Raw genomic sequence first — 16963 nt, 5'->3', positions numbered from 1 at the left:
GAGAGGAGGAGAGGGGCGAGACCGCGAGAGGGAGGCGGCGGGATGATCTGCCGGAGGCTGGTCGCCGCTGCCGTCGACGGGGATCTCCGGCCGCGTGGTCCTCGTCGGCGGCAAGGTGCGGCCTCCCGTCCCGTCTCCGTCGAGTCGCTCGCTCTAACCCGGTACACATCATCCCTTGTGAAATCTCCAATCCAGGTGATTTTTATCCGCTAAAATCGTTTTGGAAGTGTCGCGGATTATACTTGTCCATTCAGTCGATCTGGATCGAAATTTGTGGGCAATGTAGCACGATTAGGGTTGGAACCACTTGAACTCAGCCCACAACTTCTGCGAAAATGGCCTGGTGCCATTTTACTGGAAAACGGAGCAGCAGATGCAGTAGTAGCCTAGTAGGTGCTTGGAGGTGGAAATATACAATGGGCATTTAGATTTAGGGGTAGGATTAGGGCCACTACCCTAGTGGCACTATTCATGTATCTTCTGCTGATTGCACAGTAAGTGCTGGTAACTTACCTTGATGTTGCTTGAGATCTCGTTCCCTGGAGAAGGCTACAATATGAATGCATCCCTTATCGTTTATGGAAAAGGCTAGGACCATTTATAGTCTAGTACTGTAATTCGCAACTGTAGATTGGATACGGAAGGCGAACAATAACAACACGTCTCTTCACTTTTGGTTACACTTATAAACTAAAAGTTGAATATTTAATCTTAAATTTAGAGTTAATTTTAAGATTTCTTTATCATAGTTTAATTTTCAACCTTTGCTTTTAAATCACTAAGAATAAAAAAAATATTTATAAATTATTTTTTGTTTATAAATATTTCGTTTCGTTTTTCCTCCAAACTGCCAAAAGATTACCACCTTATACAATATCAGAAATTGTAGTTCATTCCATCTTTTATCTCCCAATTTGATGCATAAACAATCTTTTGGTATTTTCTTACTTCAGAAAAAGAACAGATGTAGTTGTATCTTTTGTCGTCCCATGGTGATTCATCTGATTGTACTGTTTGCAGGAGAAGTTTCAGGACTACCTGTGCAGCTGTGCTGTCGAGGTAAGAGGCTCATGAATCAGGACAAGGCCATGATGAGATTGATCAGTCCTGCCAATCAACCAAGAAAGGCCCTACCTCCATAGAGACAAAGATATGAGCACTTGTGCCATGCCTTGGAAAATGATTTATTTTCTTCAACGTCTTCATCAAAATAATTGTTGCTCTACCAGTCACTTCGCTGTACTGGTTTATAAACCTCGCTTTCCGATTCGGCAAGTGGTACAAGCCATCAACTTTATTTTGTTTCTTCATGCGGATCAAATGTTTCAGAAAACGTGAATTAAACAGCCAATAGGGTGTTTATTTGGCGACATATTTGTCAACAGAAAATAGTTTGTGAATAAAATCTCTCTCTATATATTTTTTAGCGATCTAAAAGTTAAGGTTGAAAAATAAACTTTGGTGAAATTTTAAAATCAACTATAAATTTAAGGTTGAAAATTTAAATTTTGGCTTATAAGCATAAACATGAGCTAAAAGAGGAGTTAAAACGTGCATCTTATTCGGTATACAATCAAGCTTGTCTTTTTTTGTTCCCCTTGCTGAATTTGGATGAAATTTCCCCACCGTCGCGGCGATGGCGACGGCGATATTCAGAACTATGGTTTCATATCTATCACTTGGATTCTTCATTGTTGCATTCTGATCTTAGCTGTGAAGTCTGTCAGGGTTTCTGGATAAAGCAGGAATGGTTAAGTAAGCAACTGAACCGGATGAGTCTGCATCAGCGTGGACTTCGCTTTGGTCTTGATACAACCGTGGAGACATGGAGCTCGTGATGCATATTTTAGAGCAGCCTTCGAGGTGCAAGCGGTTACGCATGTGTTGCCATTAAAAGATTGAGTATCTTAATGCAGCCAGGTCTGAATCGTCGCCAAGTTTCCTTAGCTCGGCGTGCAATCTGGTGCACGGTTTGACACATGCTGCTGCTGACCTGTGAGTATCTCCTAGACTCCCAAGTCTCCTTCTAGTTGCTAGTTGCTGCCGCTAGCTACACCCGTCTCTAAAAAAAGTATAAATGCATGACTTTGAACATAACATTTGATCTTTTGTCTTTACAAAGAATTATATTAATATTTATTTTGCTGTGAACTAGGTCATCATTAAATATATTTTAAGCATAATTTGTATTTTTATATTTATGCTAATATTTAAATAAAATGAATGGTTAAATGTCATGTCTAAACGTTAACAACTCTTCAAAATAATCAGATCGTCATCACTTAAACTTAACACATCATATGTTAAAAACAAGGCCAAAATTTGGCTTCACTAAAATATTGAGAGTTGTTTTAGATAACTATTGGAGCAATCTTTTTAGTCCATAATGTCAATATTTGATTTTTGGGACTTATATAGATTACTCTTGGAGATGTTCTAACAACTTGTCTTCTATGATCTCTGTCTTAAAATATAAGTATGTTGAGAATATTTAGTAGGGATTAAAGTTGAGAAGAAAAGATTAGTGACTATAATAGATGGAGCTTTGAGTGTAGGGATAAAATAAAAAGAATTTGAATAAAGATAAATGTCTAGAAATACGTATATTTTAAAATAAGATTCAAATGTCGTAAATGATTAATTTTGAGGCGGAGGAAATACCCTGTCTGCCTGCTTTTCCGGCCTTCCACGTGTGAAGACTGCATACACAAGCTTTTCGTCAGTGCCAATGTCTCAGTTATCACCTTGTTAGCATTATATTTGTTAGCGTCGGTATCAATCTCTGCTCACTTTGTTTTCAGGCAACTCTCCTATAATTGGGAGGTTGCTGCTTCCCTTCCACGAATACCACACAAAATCTCTAAATTAGAGAAATAAAGAAATGCTTAGCTGCCCTGTCTACATCATATCTTGTATACAAGTACTATACTACACTACACTATACTGTATGTTACATCTGAAGTTGCTTGACGCAGTGTATGATTGCATTACTAAATAGCATCTTGCACATTATGTAATTCCATGAATTCGAATTTTATATCTAAAAAACTGAAATTCTTTAAGCTGGTTTGTGGGTAATCCATCCCAAGTTCTAGCCAGTTACGGTGAACAAGACTACCTACCATTCTCTTTCATCTCCTACTAAAGTGATACTAAGCTCTGAAAAGGACTAGAAATCTCATAATCTTCTTCATGTAGTACGGTAGAATGAACCATGGATTACACATGCTATATTCCCAGGTGTCTAGCTCATGGTCAGCTTTTGGGAAAAAGCTCTGCACGCAATTTAGGTTCTCAATCTAGGGTTCTCCGACAGGAGAATTAGAAAGGAAGTGCTGCCGACATGGCTCAACTAATCATAACTTTCACTGTGGAATGGACCGATAGTGCCGATTCCATTTGATTAAAGATCTTATCGGCTGGCCCATTGCTGGCAGCACACCAAATGGTACGGTAGAGGCAGCGGAATAATTTGGGGTTAAAACTTTATATATCTTAGCAACTTAAAAACCGATGTTAAAAGAGAAAAATATGAAAAACCAATTTCAAATTTAAGTTTTAGAATTTAAATTTTAGTTAGGGCATAAATACAGTACGGTAAACGACGGGGCCCTAAAACAGAGTAGTATCATAAATTGGAATATGATCTTAGAAGGAATTGCTTCTCCTGCAAGCACTTATTAGTTGATTAATATTTTCGAGTCCTAACTTAGCCGGAGTACTTCGTATTCAAACATAGTTTGATACGCATGAGATTTGCAAAAATTTTCCACCTCACAAGTCAAGATTTATGTGGTCAACTCCTTCGAAGTCCTAAAAAAAAAGATATGAAATGTGAACAGCATCAGTTTTTTGTTTTTATTTTTGCAAGCCTCACTTAGGGTCCGTTTAGTTCCTAAACTTTCTTTTTTTTTCATGAAAAACATCACATCAAATCTTTAGACACCTAAATAAAGCACTAAAAAAACAAATTGCACAGTTAGAGGAAAAATTGTTTGACAAATATTTTAAACCTAATTAGTCATAAGTGCTATAGTAATTCACATGTGCTAACGATAGATTAATTAAGCTCAAAGAATTTGTCTCGCAGTCTCCAGGCGAATTATAAAATTCGTTTTTAATTTCACGAACTAAACACAACCTTATAACCAGCTTAAAACAGGTTCCCATCAATGGGATCCCAATCGTGCGGCCACCATCCAGTGCCCACGAAGATGTAACATCTGCACCGTCCACAGTCCCCACCCCAAAATAAACGGACGGTCTAGATCTCACAATTACAGCGTCGCCCCACTGTTATGGCGGTCTGAACAGCACCACACTACACCATTGTGTCCAAACAGCAAACACCCAACTCCCTCTCGGCCGCGTGGCAGAACAACCACAATCCCCAAGCCTTATACCAGAAAGTTTATAGGTATAATCTTTTTATAATTTTGTGTGCATATAATTTTATCTTAGACCATTATGTAAAAATATATTTGAAAAATACTTAAAACGTATAAAGTATTTTGTAACATAATATTTATTTAAAAATATCATCTTATAAAGATATATAAAATAATACACTAAAAAGTTCTATATATAAACATTATATGAATAAAATCTATGTAAAATGTTCAATATATAAGTGTTCGTCGGACTAACAGACGTGCAGACGTTCTCATTATAGCAAGTACCATAAATCTTTTAACACAATCCCTAAAGTGATACGCAGGATTAGACAGTGAGGCAGAGAAGACCGGAGAAAAGAGAGGGTACAAGGTAACCTCTACACAATCTTCAAGAGGAAAAAAGAAATAGAAATAGGAGATTAGCTAATCAACTGTTAAAATTAGTGTAACAGAGTCAGGATAGAGGTCATGTGGTTGTATGGTCTCTCTTTTAATTACTAAATTGCTTACTTGAACAAAATTAAGGTCCTATCAAACTTAGGAAAATTTAATATCTTTTCACACTCTTGCAGTGGCAATAAATTTACTGTCCCCTAGAAGTAGAAGTATTATGAGAGGGATTCAACTTTTCTGGTAAACAGGACTAAAAATTAAGGTCACTTTAATCACATGAATAAAAAAACGGAGAAACAGAAAAAAAACATATGATTCTGATAGAAATGTAAGTGTAAAACAAATGATTTCAAAACACAGAAAAAACGTACGAGTAGCCGTTTAATTAGACAACAGAAAAAACATAGAAATTTAATGAGAGATAAAGACTCATATGATTTTTTTCCATGAGGTTCTACCTCTTGTTAAATTTTCTCCAAAACTTGTATGAGAAGAGGTATTCCACAGAAATTTCGTATTTTATGGGTTCATTCCTTTGATTCAAATGACTTTATAGAAAAAATACTATAAAAATAAGATTCTCTAAAATTTTTATAAATTTTCTTTGAATAAAGGGGCCTTAAAAGCTCCAAAACCCCGCCCACCGAACAGCGCCACGCCTCCCCGCACCGGATCCCGCCGTGGCCACAACCTTATCCCTCCCCCACATCCAAACACCACGTACACCCACGCCCACAGCGTCTCACTGACGAGTGGGCCCCCACCGCAACCTTCCTTGACTCTCTCTGCCTCTCGCGCTGTGTGGAGTTCGGTTCCGGCGCGGGCGTGCTGCCTCTGCTCTCTCCCTCTCCCCCACCCATAAATATCCCTTCGTCGTCGTCGTCGTCTCCGACCACGAGACCTCTCCTCCTCCTCCTCCTCCGATTCCAATTCCAATTCCGGCGAATCACTCCGGCGCGCGCGTGCGCTCGTGCGTGGGGGGAGCGGAATCCCCTCGAACCCCTTTCCGTGCGATTCGGCCGCGTGCGTGCGTGACGGGCATGGCGGACGGCCCCGTGGAGCTGCCCGGACGGCTGGCGATACTGCCGTTCCGCAACAAGGTGCTCCTCCCGGGGGCCATCGTGCGGATCCGCTGCACCAACCCCAGTAGGTGAGTGGGCGTGGGGGGCACCCCTTGGAGCGAGCTGCTGTGCGTCCCGCGATTAGGCTTCTTCTAGGGTGAGATTTTGGGGGCTCGATAGGTTGATTGGGGGGCGGCCGCGGCTTTGAGTGGATTAGTCGAAGTTAGGTCTCACCAAACGTGCTCATCTCAAGGCGTAGCGTAAGTTCGAGGTTATACGTATTGGCTCGATCAGCTAGCTCCTGATTCGCGGAGGCCTTTTTTTGCTCCAGTTTTCTCAGTGATTCTGTGTAGATTTTTTTTTTTTGCTTTTGTATAGCAGTCATCACTTGTTGGTTTCTAGATGTGATAATTGTATTTGTGATGTGAAAAACTAAAAAAAAAAACAGCGCAGGTTGATGATCTCGTTGAATCCAAATTGGTTTCTTTAGCCTTTATGTTTGACTACTTCAGCTCATGATAATTGGCGTTCAAGCTTTCCAGGCGTGCCATACTTGTGGCTCATATTAGTATTGAGAATTTTCTCTTTGTATGCGTGCGGTAGCTTGCTAGTGTGTGTTGACTTGGTGGTAGGGGAATATTATGCCTTTTTTGGGTTTGGTTTGGAGTTTTACTTTATCAATGTAACTGTTTTGCCTGCAGTGTGAAGCTTGTGGAGCAGGAGCTCTGGCAGCGGGAGGAGAAGGGTCTGATCGGGGTGCTCCCTGTGCATGACTCCGAGGCTGCTGGTTCATTGCTGTCTCCTGGTGAGATAAATGCTTCTGATTCTGATTTGGTTATATGAGACATTAATGGGTATTGTGGTGTGGTAGTTTCTTACTGTTATTGCTGTCACTCATGTATAGGTGTAGGCAGTGATTCAGGTGAGGGTGGGAGCAAGGCGCCTGGTGGTACTGGGGGAGAATCAACAAAGCAAGATACTAAGAATGGGAAGGAAACCATTCACTGGCACAGCCGGTCTGTAACATTGCCATCATTGCTAATATGTTTTTGTCCATATGGTCATATCTATGAACAATATTTAAAGAGATAATAACTTCAAATATGTCGGTAATAGTGGGAAAACAGTAACATTTGATCATTAATTAAAGGCAAACAAGCTACTGTTACTGTGGGGATGCGCTCTTATCACATTTTATGAACATGTGATAAAGTGGATGGATGGAAGTAAATGGTTCTTCTGTTGAGCTCTGCTTATGCTATGCATGTCAGTGTGACAAGTCATCAGTTGGCTTAGATAAAGCAAGGGGGTAAAGATAAGATTGGTTGGTAGTGGCCAAATCTTCTTTGACACAAGCGGACAGTGTTGAAAATTAGATAATTTTGTTGTGTTTACCTACCTAAGTGCTAACATTTTCATTCCATCCATCTGTAGGGGAGTAGCTGCTAGAGCTTTGCACCTTTCCCGAGGCGTGGAGAAACCAAGTGGAAGGGTTACATATATTGTTGTCCTTGAAGGTTTATGTAGGTTCAGTGTTCAAGAGCTCAGTGCAAGAGGTTCATATCATGTCGCTCGTGTCTCGCGTCTTGATATGACAAAAACTGGTAAGATCTTGTTTGTTAAAAAACACTACTTTGTTTTTGCTATTATTTTTCTGCGTGACATATCATCGTAAGTATGTTATCTCTGTCACCTTATACAGATGCGCCCTTTTCTTTTTCACCACCATCTTTTCGCTTCTGCTTCTGCTTATATTATATGCCTTTGAATTTTCAACCTTAAATTTGGAGTTGATTTTGGGGTTTTTTCACCGAAGTTTATTTTCAACCTTAAATTTAGATCGCTAAGAAAAAGCCAAACAATCACCTCCTATATTTTCATGTATCCTGCCATATGCTTGTCACTTTCTATTGTAGTTATGACAATAGTTTGGTCATATATTAGTTTATTATTGTACCTCATTAGCTGCCTTTTGAATTCACTGAATATTAAATTCTGACACTTAACATTATTGATGTTTCTGCAATTTGCTAGAGTTGGAGCACGCAGAGCAGGACCCAGATCTCATTGCTCTTTCGAGACAATTCAAAGCTACTGCAATGGAATTAATTTCCGTTCTTGAGCAGGTGAAGAAACTTAGCAGAGCGGTATATCCTAAATAGATATTTCCAATGTGCCTGAATCTACAGTCTGCATCCTTTTATTATCCTTGACATTTTTCTTTGAAAGTATTGTGCAACTGCCTTACCACGATGATGATGTTTCTAATTGCAGAAGCAGAAGACTGTTGGTAGGACTAAGGTGCTTCTTGAGACGGTTCCTGTATACAGACTAGCTGATATTTTTGTTGCAAGCTTTGAAATAAGTTTTGAAGAGCAGTTGTCAATGCTGGATTCAGTTGACTTGAAAGTTAGACTTTCCAAGGCAACTGAACTTGTAGACAGGCACCTGCAGGTGAAGACATTTATGATTAGTTAGTTACTGCTCCTTAAATATAATAACTTCATCTCAAAGGTTTAAACATTTATTAGTTTTTAACTTAGTTTCTTTCCTTGTAATGGACAGTCCATTCTTGTAGCTGAGAAAATAACTCAAAAGGTTGAGGGACAACTATCAAAGTCTCAGAAAGAATTTTTGCTTCGCCAGCAGGTTTGCCTGTCCATCATGTTATTCTGTTCTTGAAGGTTTCGAATTTTTCGGACTGCTGATGTTTTTGTTATAAATAATTTTGTCCAAGTAGAAATTGCATTTGTCATACTTCTATGTTATTTGGAAGTTTGAAAATATACATGGAGACAGCCCTTCTTTTAGGGCTTACATTTTGTTGAAGTTTATTTGCCTTGTTTTCATGGCTTCTTTTGTGCCACATTGTTCTGTTCCCAATATCATATCAACCCTTTTAATGCACAGATGAGGGCTATCAAAGAGGAACTTGGTGATAATGATGATGATGAGGATGATGTAGCAGCATTGGAAAGGAAGATGCAGAATGCCGGAATGCCTGCTAATATTTGGAAGCATGCTCAAAGGGAGTTGAGGTAACTTGTCCAATGTCCTATCATCTCATTCTATATGTGTGGACATGTTGTACGACCAATTCCTATATCTAGTTGGTTTCTCTTGCAGACGTTTAAGAAAGATGCAACCTCAGCAACCTGGATATAGCAGCTCTCGATCCTACTTGGAACTTCTTGCTGATCTTCCTTGGCAAAAAGTTAGTGAAGAAAGGGAGCTTGACCTTAGAGCTGCGAAGGAGAGTCTTGACCGTGATCATTATGGACTGACCAAAGTTAAACAACGGATTATTGAATATTTGGCTGTTCGTAAGGTTGGTAGGCATGCATAACTATAAATACTTATGATGTCACCTATTTCCTCTCTCTCATGGGTACACATTTATCCTGACAGCTTAAGCCCGATGCCAGAGGTCCAGTGCTGTGTTTTGTGGGACCACCTGGTGTTGGAAAGACATCATTAGCATCCTCCATAGCAAAGGCACTACATAGGAAGTTCATAAGAATCTCTCTTGGTGGTGTAAAGGATGAGGCTGATATTAGGGGTCACCGAAGAACATACATTGGAAGTATGCCAGGACGTCTCATTGATGGATTAAAGGTTCAATCATTTCCTTGCCTTCTCTTGATTTAGGAGTAAAATTATAGCCTTGCAATTTCAATGGAGAGGCCAATCTTATTTTACTTTTGCTTATAAATGCCATTATTCTACCCTACAACCCATTGTGTGTTCCTAATCTACTTAGTCTTGAATTAATAGTCAAAAGATCTCTTGTTTTCTATGACCAACTTCAGACCTGATCTTGAATGTCTTTGGAGAATATTTTATTTGAAAAATCATGTAGACTGCTATATTCATATTCTGCCCATTAAAAAAATGCAGAGAGTATCTGTCAGCAACCCAGTGATGCTTCTTGATGAAATTGACAAGACTGGCTCTGATGTACGTGGTGACCCAGCATCAGCACTGCTAGAAGTTCTTGACCCTGAGCAGAATAAAACTTTCAACGATCAGTATCCTTTCATCTTATTCATATAATTATAAATAATAATAGTAGCATTTTCTGATTAACTGGTCGGTTTCTTAGTGGAATTGGGGGGTTATCCCTTTTCTGATAGGTTGTTATGACTTATGACTAGGCAAATACTTATTCAAGGTTACTACCATGGACATCTTTCTACCGCATTTTGTGTATTGCTCAGTTTGCATATTTAGTTGGATAGTTGCAGTTTTCATATCCTATTATCTTTACAAGGCTATGCTCTGGGTTGGGTTTCCTATAACTGAGTAGAGAAGAGATTATATTACTTGATCCATGATATATTCCATGTATTTAGAATTCCTTAACATGTTTTCACCAGCTATTTGAATGTTCCATTTGACCTGTCAAAGGTCATATTTGTTGCAACTGCCAACAGGATGCAACCTATCCCCCCTCCTCTGTTAGATAGGATGGAAGTTATTGAGCTGCCAGGGTACACACCTGAAGAGAAGCTGAAAATAGCCGTGAAACATCTCATACCAAGGGTATTGGAACAGCATGGCTTGAGCTCCACATATCTTCAGATTCCTGAGGTATATCAGATATGCAGTTTCCTCTTACACCTTTTGTTGCCTGTAAAGAAATTTGACATATTGTTTGATTACATTTAGTTTAGTTTGCTCTTCATGCAATACAATATAGTGAATGTTGGAGACCTGATGCGTGTCTACTGTTACTATGCTTTGCACCTTGATGAAGCAGTAGGCACTGACTGATTGTGCTCTGCTAAACAGTAGTCTTGATCTCACCATTCCAATATTTTGCTTATAGCAGTAGTTTCAATGGACTTCTTAACTCCTTTCCATTTATATATCATCACTTTTTTTTAAAAAAAAAATCTTGACTCCTGAGATTCATCATGCTTTCCATTTCTCCAGGCAATGGTCAAACTCATCATTGAGAGATACACACGAGAAGCTGGCGTACGTAATCTTGAGCGCAACCTAGCTGCATTGGCCCGTGCAGCTGCTGTCAAGGTTGCAGAGCAAGATAGTGCGCTTAGACTTGGCAAAGAAATACAGCCAATTACTACAACTCTACTTGACTCAAGGCTTGCTGATGGTGGTGAAGTTGAAATGGAAGTTATTCCTATGGGGCAGGACATATCAAATACTTACGAGAATCCATCACCTATGATTGTTGATGAGGCTATGCTAGAAAAAGTTCTTGGGGTATGCTAGTATCTCTAAACATTTGTATTGAGTGTGGCCTGGTGAGGTCTATCTTTTTGTTTCTTGTACTTAGAGTGACATGTTATATTTGTGTTACAGCCTCCAAGATTTGATGATAGAGAAACTGCAGATCGTGTGGCCAGCCCAGGAGTGTCAGTTGGGCTTGTTTGGACTTCATTTGGTGGTGAGGTACAGTTCGTTGAGGCTACAGCAATGGTGGGTAAGGGTGATCTGCATCTGACAGGGCAACTTGGTGATGTAATAAAGGAGTCAGCACAATTAGCTCTGACATGGGTAAGCGTCTTCTTTTTTTCCTTTCACCTATCTATGCATTGGTGGCATCATGTTGCCTTTGTTTGTTCTGTTGGTTGAAGAGCCTGATGTTGCCCTTTGAATTTATTTATTTATTCCAATGATTGTTACTGGGATGGAACTCCAATAGTTGTGATCCTGTCTCCTAAGTTCATGTACTACATAATAATAAGAAAACTCAATTTTTCGGTGCCTAGTTTGAATAGCGTGGTACTCATAATGTCCTTGGTTTTAACAGGTGAGAGCAAGAGCTGCTGACCTCAATCTGTCACCTACTTCTGATATTAACTTATTGGAGAGTCGTGATATTCACATACATTTTCCTGCTGGTGCGGTGCCAAAGGATGGTCCTTCTGCAGGAGTGACATTGGTAACATCATTGGTGTCACTGTTTAGTCATCGAAAAGTCAGAGCAGACACTGCTATGACGGGAGAGATGACTCTTAGGGGCCTTGTGTTGCCAGTTGGTGGTGTTAAGGATAAGGTACTTCTCTATAGTTTCCTTGGCTTCACAAAGATGAAATCTTAACCATTTTCTCTGCTCTGCTCTCGACTAACTTTTTTTTTTCTGGAATTCAGGTACTTGCAGCGCATAGATATGGCATCAAGAGAGTCATATTGCCAGAAAGAAACTTGAAGGATTTAGCTGAGGTTCCAGCGCCCATTCTCTCTGGCTTGGAGGTACATATCGAGCATTTGAGCTTCTGCTCTATGTGGTTAAATAGACACTCAAAAAAAGTACATGCTCAAACATCATTAACTAACTCCTTATCAATCTCGATTCATTTCAATATGAGGACAAGAATTGAACCGATTGAATTAATTAGAATAGAACAATTACACAACAAAAGAGAAAAGAAGGTATTTGTTGGCAGTAGATAGGTTTTACTAAATCAAAATTGTGGTTCTTTAGTTATTTATTTTAGGTTTGCAATTCTAAGAATTGACTCATTCTAAGTATTTCTTATTGCCGAGCCATAGTAATTGCACCTATTAAAGAAACTAGAAGAATTATGGAAATGAGTTCAAATGGAAATTCTCAATCTCTTTTTTTTTCAATTTCTCAGAAGTAGTAGTAGTCAGTTTTTAGCGTATTTTCTATTAGTTTTTATCGTTTATAGTGTCTTTTTTCTTTGGTTAAACACTAAAGTGAAAGAAGCCCGCATACCCACTCTTCTTTCCCCACCAAACCAACAAGTAGTAGGTTGGTGGGCCTCGGTATCTCTTTTCCTATGAGAAACCTACACCAAGAAATCAGATTTTTTATGCAGAAAACGAATGAGATCAGAAAGGCCATCATTGGGGCAAACTATGCAATAACTTCGGTAAGGGGCTTTATTTATGATCGGAGAAAAGGAAGGGGCGTGGTTGATGTGTCACTGGGGAACCCGCAGGAAGGGGAGACGACCAGCCTCATTCACATCTGAAATTGCCAACATGAACACAAACGAAATCGTCGAATTTCGTATAGAAAGAAAAGGAACCACTTCCCTTCCCTCTCGTGAACACCTTCGTTTAGTAGATCGGTACGGTTCCATTCAGAAGAAACTATTATACGTGGTCCCGTGGAGTACGAATAAGGCTTAGAGCTACTTAGTAATACATGTATGGTACACGAATTGTTCGGAATAATGAAAACCATAGGTAAAGTAGCATTCAAAGAAGCTTTCCGTACCATATAGCCAAAGTATACAGATTAGTAGCGGATAGATGTATGCTGATAATCATATATGGCCATTGGCAAGTAACCAGAGTTTTCCCTCCTAGCCATCTGCAAATACCGATTGCTAATATCGATTGCTGACTTTACTTCAACCTGGTACTGTAGATTCTGCTTGTGAAGCGCATCGAGGAAGTACTTGACCATGCTTTCGAAGGTGGATGTCCTTTGAGACCGCACTCCAAGCTATAACATTAACCAATCCAAAGATGCGTTTGATCCGGTATTTTCCTGCTGGTTATGTACCTATCTTGGAGATTCATCACCACCCACGGTTCAGATATCCACGAACGAGCAACTGTTCCACTAGGTAGAATCTGATGCCAACGCAGGTTTGCGGCCTTGCCGCTAATCCACCTCGGTTGAGCTAACATTCCGGATCTGTATACGAGTTACTCAGCAGAAGCAATTTATATGCGCTTCTGTTTGTGCCTGTGTTCGTTCCCGCTGCATATATTTATAGAGGGGATACTTGTTCTGTTCGAGCAGAGAGAGGTTCATCTGTTGTTGATTTGGCTGTATATGTAATCTATTCCAGGGAAAATTCAATATGTGAACCAACGGCACAGGGAGGAATCATCAAAGATCCCTCGATGCTGCCACTCGAAATGTATCCTTTACCATCCTGCTCACTCATGAATTGCGAAATTATAGTTGAATAAATGTCATTGTTTTGGTTTTGTTCAGTGTCTATTATGCCCAGCTGCTGTGACATATATCTGACCTTCGCAAGCAGTGACATTTGCACTGAAACTAATGTAACTCTACGATTCACCGTTTTTTTCGGTGAGGAAAATTACAAGCGCAAAGTATGCATGCCGTGCACCATGGTTTTGTCCATTTACATTACATAATCAAGAATTTTGTAAAACAAACTGGCAAACGGCACACCATGACGTGTGGACGTGTAACACGTTGCAACATTCACTGCCCCCGTCTTCTATGTTACTATCTTATCTTCCATCTGGATTCTTCTTGCGCCTTCCTGTCGAATTCAAAATGTCAATTGGTAACTCTTAGATATAAGTAGCTACGTAGCTTTACAAGGATTATCTTTTCGCTTTTTTATATTTATAAGCCAAAATTTAATTTTTCTATATTAAATTTGAAGTTGATTTTATGGTTTTTTTATCATTGTTTTTGTTTGCAAACATGTATATAACAGTTTTTTTCATAAATTGTTTTTCATTTCAAAATATGTGGTTGGCCTTTTCTCATAAAAAACCAAACGAGGAGTGTGATTGCCAAGCAGATTAAGAGAGTGCCGTACCATTAGAGCCTCTGTTCCAGAGGATCTGTGAATCAATCGTGGTAAGATGTGGATCATCAAGCCTCTTCCATGTCTTGATGGACTTCACTCCTCTCCACTCACCGCTATCCGTCTTCTCGAGCTGCACAGACACCACCCTTGCTCTCCTTGACCAACCGGCCTGCCCATAGGCATGGTACCCAAAACCACCAGCATAGCACAGCTGAATACCACTGAGCTTCCCACAGAAATCATTCACATGATCATGCCCTATGAAGGCAGCCTTCACATCTCCGGCCTCCACCATGCTGGCAAAGAACCCAGAGTTGATTGATGGTGAGCTGATACCCTCCTGCTTCACTCCTGTGAAGTTGGATGCTGTAAAGCTGCTGAACTCTGGCAATGGAATGTGGAAGTACACAAGACCAGGTGCTGCTTCTTTCTGTTTCGGTTGCTCCTTCGTATATTTTGTCTGCATTTTACATGATTGTCGTTATTTCAACTATTTCACCTGGAGATTCTTTTTTTTCTTTCATGTAATTCTTTTTAGCGAACAATATGCAACTTATTTCACCTGGAGATTCGAAGAGGTTTGCTGGAACCAGAATTGCTGCGAAGCCTTTATCCAACCATATCCACCGATGGAAGGTACCGTAGAATAGTCACCACTGTCAAGAAAATAGAGGTTGAGCACCGATTTGTTAGCCAGCAATGTTCCTTCAACCCCACCAACTTCCAAATTGTAATTTCCATAACCATCAATTTCTATTCCTTTTGGATTGAAGCGAGAAAGGGTGTTCTTCATGCCCACAAGGTGACGCATCACACCCTCGCGTGACAGCGTACCTTCTTGGTCATGGTTTCCAATCACAGCAGCCCAAGGAAGTTTCATGTCGATCGCTGGGGCGATTGCTGCATCCATAGACTTGGCCGCATCGGTTGCATCCGCACCATAGATATTATCACCTGCCAAAACAGCATCGCCATGATCACAAAAATATCTGAACATAGTCTAGTTATAACAATCGTCAGTATTAAGTGTGAAATATGGGCATCATCATTCTGGATAATTTGAACAAACCATTTTTGTATTAAAAAATATAATTACGTAAATGATGTGCTATTTACACTTAAAATTGGGCCAAAACAGACAAGAACAGCTAGCAGTGGCTGCATCCGGGTCCAGACGCCGAAAAGGCAGCGGAACATCAACCAAGGTTACCCGTGAAACAACAGGACGAAGACAAGACAGTGATCAAGAGCTGATCAGATCGCAAGGGCTGCCACATTTGTACTGTTCTCTAACGCTGCTACAGGGCAGTTCCATCTGGTGCAGTAACTGTCGAAGTGATAATCACTCTCATGCACGTTACCATCAAGAGATGAACTTCACATCTCGTCGTGGCAGTGGACCAATCAATGAACTGGACTTCACTCACTGATTGCGAACGGCAATACGGCATGCCATTCAGCATTCGGGACCCAGACACCCACAGATTGAGAATTCACGAATCCAATCCAAAGAGTGAGCTTCAGTGGCCCCGCCTCCCCACATGTTGACCACTTTGGAAACCCGTGACATTCTTCTGTACGTTAGTACAATAGTACGTATCAAATCCACAGAAACTACAGTCCCCGTAGCGAATAATTTCAGAAGGGGACATGAACAAGTACAACAAATTTACCCCCTCCGTTTCTTAATAACCAACCATTTTAACTCTTCCATTTAAACTTTGACTGTTGATTGCTCTTAAATTCTTAAAATTTTAGATCAAAGCGAACAAAAGTTGGATGCATATATACTTAGAGCATGCTCCACTTTAATAACATGGCATTATTTATGGTGTTTGTGAATAGTAAAAAAGAAACGAGTGATCAAAGTTCAAAGGTGAATTGGGAAGTGTATTGTGCTAATGATCTAAATATAGCTCGCATAATTACTGATTATAATCGTTAGTGTGACACACAAAATGACGCGCAATCGGATTGGTGATTTAGTACTCATTGAAAATGGATTCTTACCAAGATCCGGAGGAAAAGCGACAAGCAAGTTAGGTGGGATATAATAATTAATTGGAGTATGATTGATTAGTTAATCAGCGAGGAATGGGTGGAGGAGATTGGGTCAGTGTGCGGAGGAAAGCCAGGAACCAACCGGTGAAGACGACGAGGTCGGGGTCCTCGGCGCGGAAGAGGCGGTAGAGGAAGGCGGTGGTGTTGAGGTCGGAGCACCCGGCGACCTCGGAGGGGAGCACGTCGAGGCAGCCCGTCCGGCGGCCGTCCGCGTAGTGCATGTCCGCCACCTGCACCACCTTGAACGTCCCGGTCCCGCCCCGGAACCGCAGCCCGCCGCCTCCGCCGCCGCCCTTCCCCTTCCTCCCTGCGCCGGCCGCCTCCGCCGCGGCGGCGACGAGCAGCAGGAGGAGGAGGCGCATCTGGTCGTGTGGGAAGGAGAATCACCGGCGGGGTGGATGCGGGGTTTTGTTTATAGTAGTAGCAAGAGGGGGTTTGGACGGCTCGGATTTCCGGTGGGTTTGATTGGTGAGTTCACGAACGGAAGCGAGAGAGATTAGCCGCGGGCGAGAGAGATTAGCTGCGGAAGTGA

General features: G+C 40.7%; 2 protein-coding genes across 4 annotated transcripts; one reads left to right on the top strand and one right to left on the bottom strand.

Annotated features, from left to right (window-relative positions):
• The first annotated feature begins 5664 nt into the window (after positions 1-5664).
• Positions 5665-13788, top strand: LOC102712292 (lon protease homolog 2, peroxisomal). 2 transcript variants are annotated; one of them, XM_015841194.2, is made up of 17 exons: positions 5665-5937; positions 6550-6653; positions 6753-6864; positions 7283-7452; positions 7883-7974; positions 8123-8302; positions 8414-8497; positions 8759-8886; positions 8975-9176; positions 9257-9463; positions 9746-9876; positions 10225-10438; positions 10784-11077; positions 11177-11371; positions 11628-11873; positions 11969-12070; positions 13218-13788. In XM_015841194.2, the coding sequence occupies exons 1-17, from the start codon at positions 5828-5830 to the stop codon at positions 13299-13301; spliced, it is 2655 nt and encodes an 884-aa protein (XP_015696680.1). In that variant the 5' UTR covers positions 5665-5827; the 3' UTR covers positions 13302-13788. The 2 variants fall into 2 exon arrangements, with proteins under 2 accessions (XP_015696680.1, XP_015696679.1); XM_015841193.2 differs by having other exon boundaries at positions 7883-7995.
• A 62-nt stretch (positions 13789-13850) lies between these two features.
• Positions 13851-16936, bottom strand: LOC102712011 (probable inactive purple acid phosphatase 29). 2 transcript variants are annotated; one of them, XM_040527504.1, is made up of 4 exons: positions 16514-16936; positions 14933-15324; positions 14380-14830; positions 13851-14090 (listed from the first exon to the last, which is right to left on the bottom strand). In XM_040527504.1, exons 1-4 carry the CDS (start codon positions 16791-16793, stop codon positions 14050-14052), a joined length of 1164 nt encoding a protein of 387 aa, XP_040383438.1. In that variant the 5' UTR covers positions 16794-16936; the 3' UTR covers positions 13851-14049. The 2 variants fall into 2 exon arrangements, with proteins under 2 accessions (XP_040383438.1, XP_015696681.2); XM_015841195.2 differs by having other exon boundaries at positions 13851-14094; positions 16514-16808.
• Between the last annotated feature and the right edge of the window lie 27 nt (positions 16937-16963).

Source organism: Oryza brachyantha, chromosome 9 (genome assembly GCF_000231095.2).
Source record: "Oryza brachyantha chromosome 9, ObraRS2, whole genome shotgun sequence".
Taxonomy (NCBI): domain Eukaryota; kingdom Viridiplantae; phylum Streptophyta; class Magnoliopsida; order Poales; family Poaceae; genus Oryza; species Oryza brachyantha.
The sequence above is the reverse complement of the archived record's forward strand: the minus strand, read 5'-3'. Positions and strand labels throughout refer to the sequence as shown.

Excerpts from the sequence above, each read along its gene's own strand:
- LOC102712292 (XM_015841193.2), top strand. The coding sequence starts at position 5,828 with ATGGCGGACGGCCCCGTGGAGCTGCCCGGACGGCTGGCGATACTGCCG. Across the intron at positions 8,303-8,413 it reads TTGTAGACAGGCACCTGCAG|TCCATTCTTGTAGCTGAGAA; the intron begins GTGAAGACATTT and ends TGTAATGGACAG. Across the intron at positions 10,439-10,783 it reads CATATCTTCAGATTCCTGAG|GCAATGGTCAAACTCATCAT; the intron begins GTATATCAGATA and ends CCATTTCTCCAG.
- LOC102712011 (XM_040527504.1), bottom strand. The coding sequence starts at position 16,793 with ATGCGCCTCCTCCTCCTGCTGCTCGTCGCCGCCGCGGCGGAGGCGGCC. Across the intron at positions 15,325-16,513 it reads CGACCTCGTCGTCTTCACCG|GTGATAATATCTATGGTGCG; the intron begins GTTGGTTCCTGG and ends CTGTTTTGGCAG. Across the intron at positions 14,091-14,379 it reads CTGGAACAGAGGCTCTAATG|GCGCAAGAAGAATCCAGATG; the intron begins GTACGGCACTCT and ends TTCGACAGGAAG.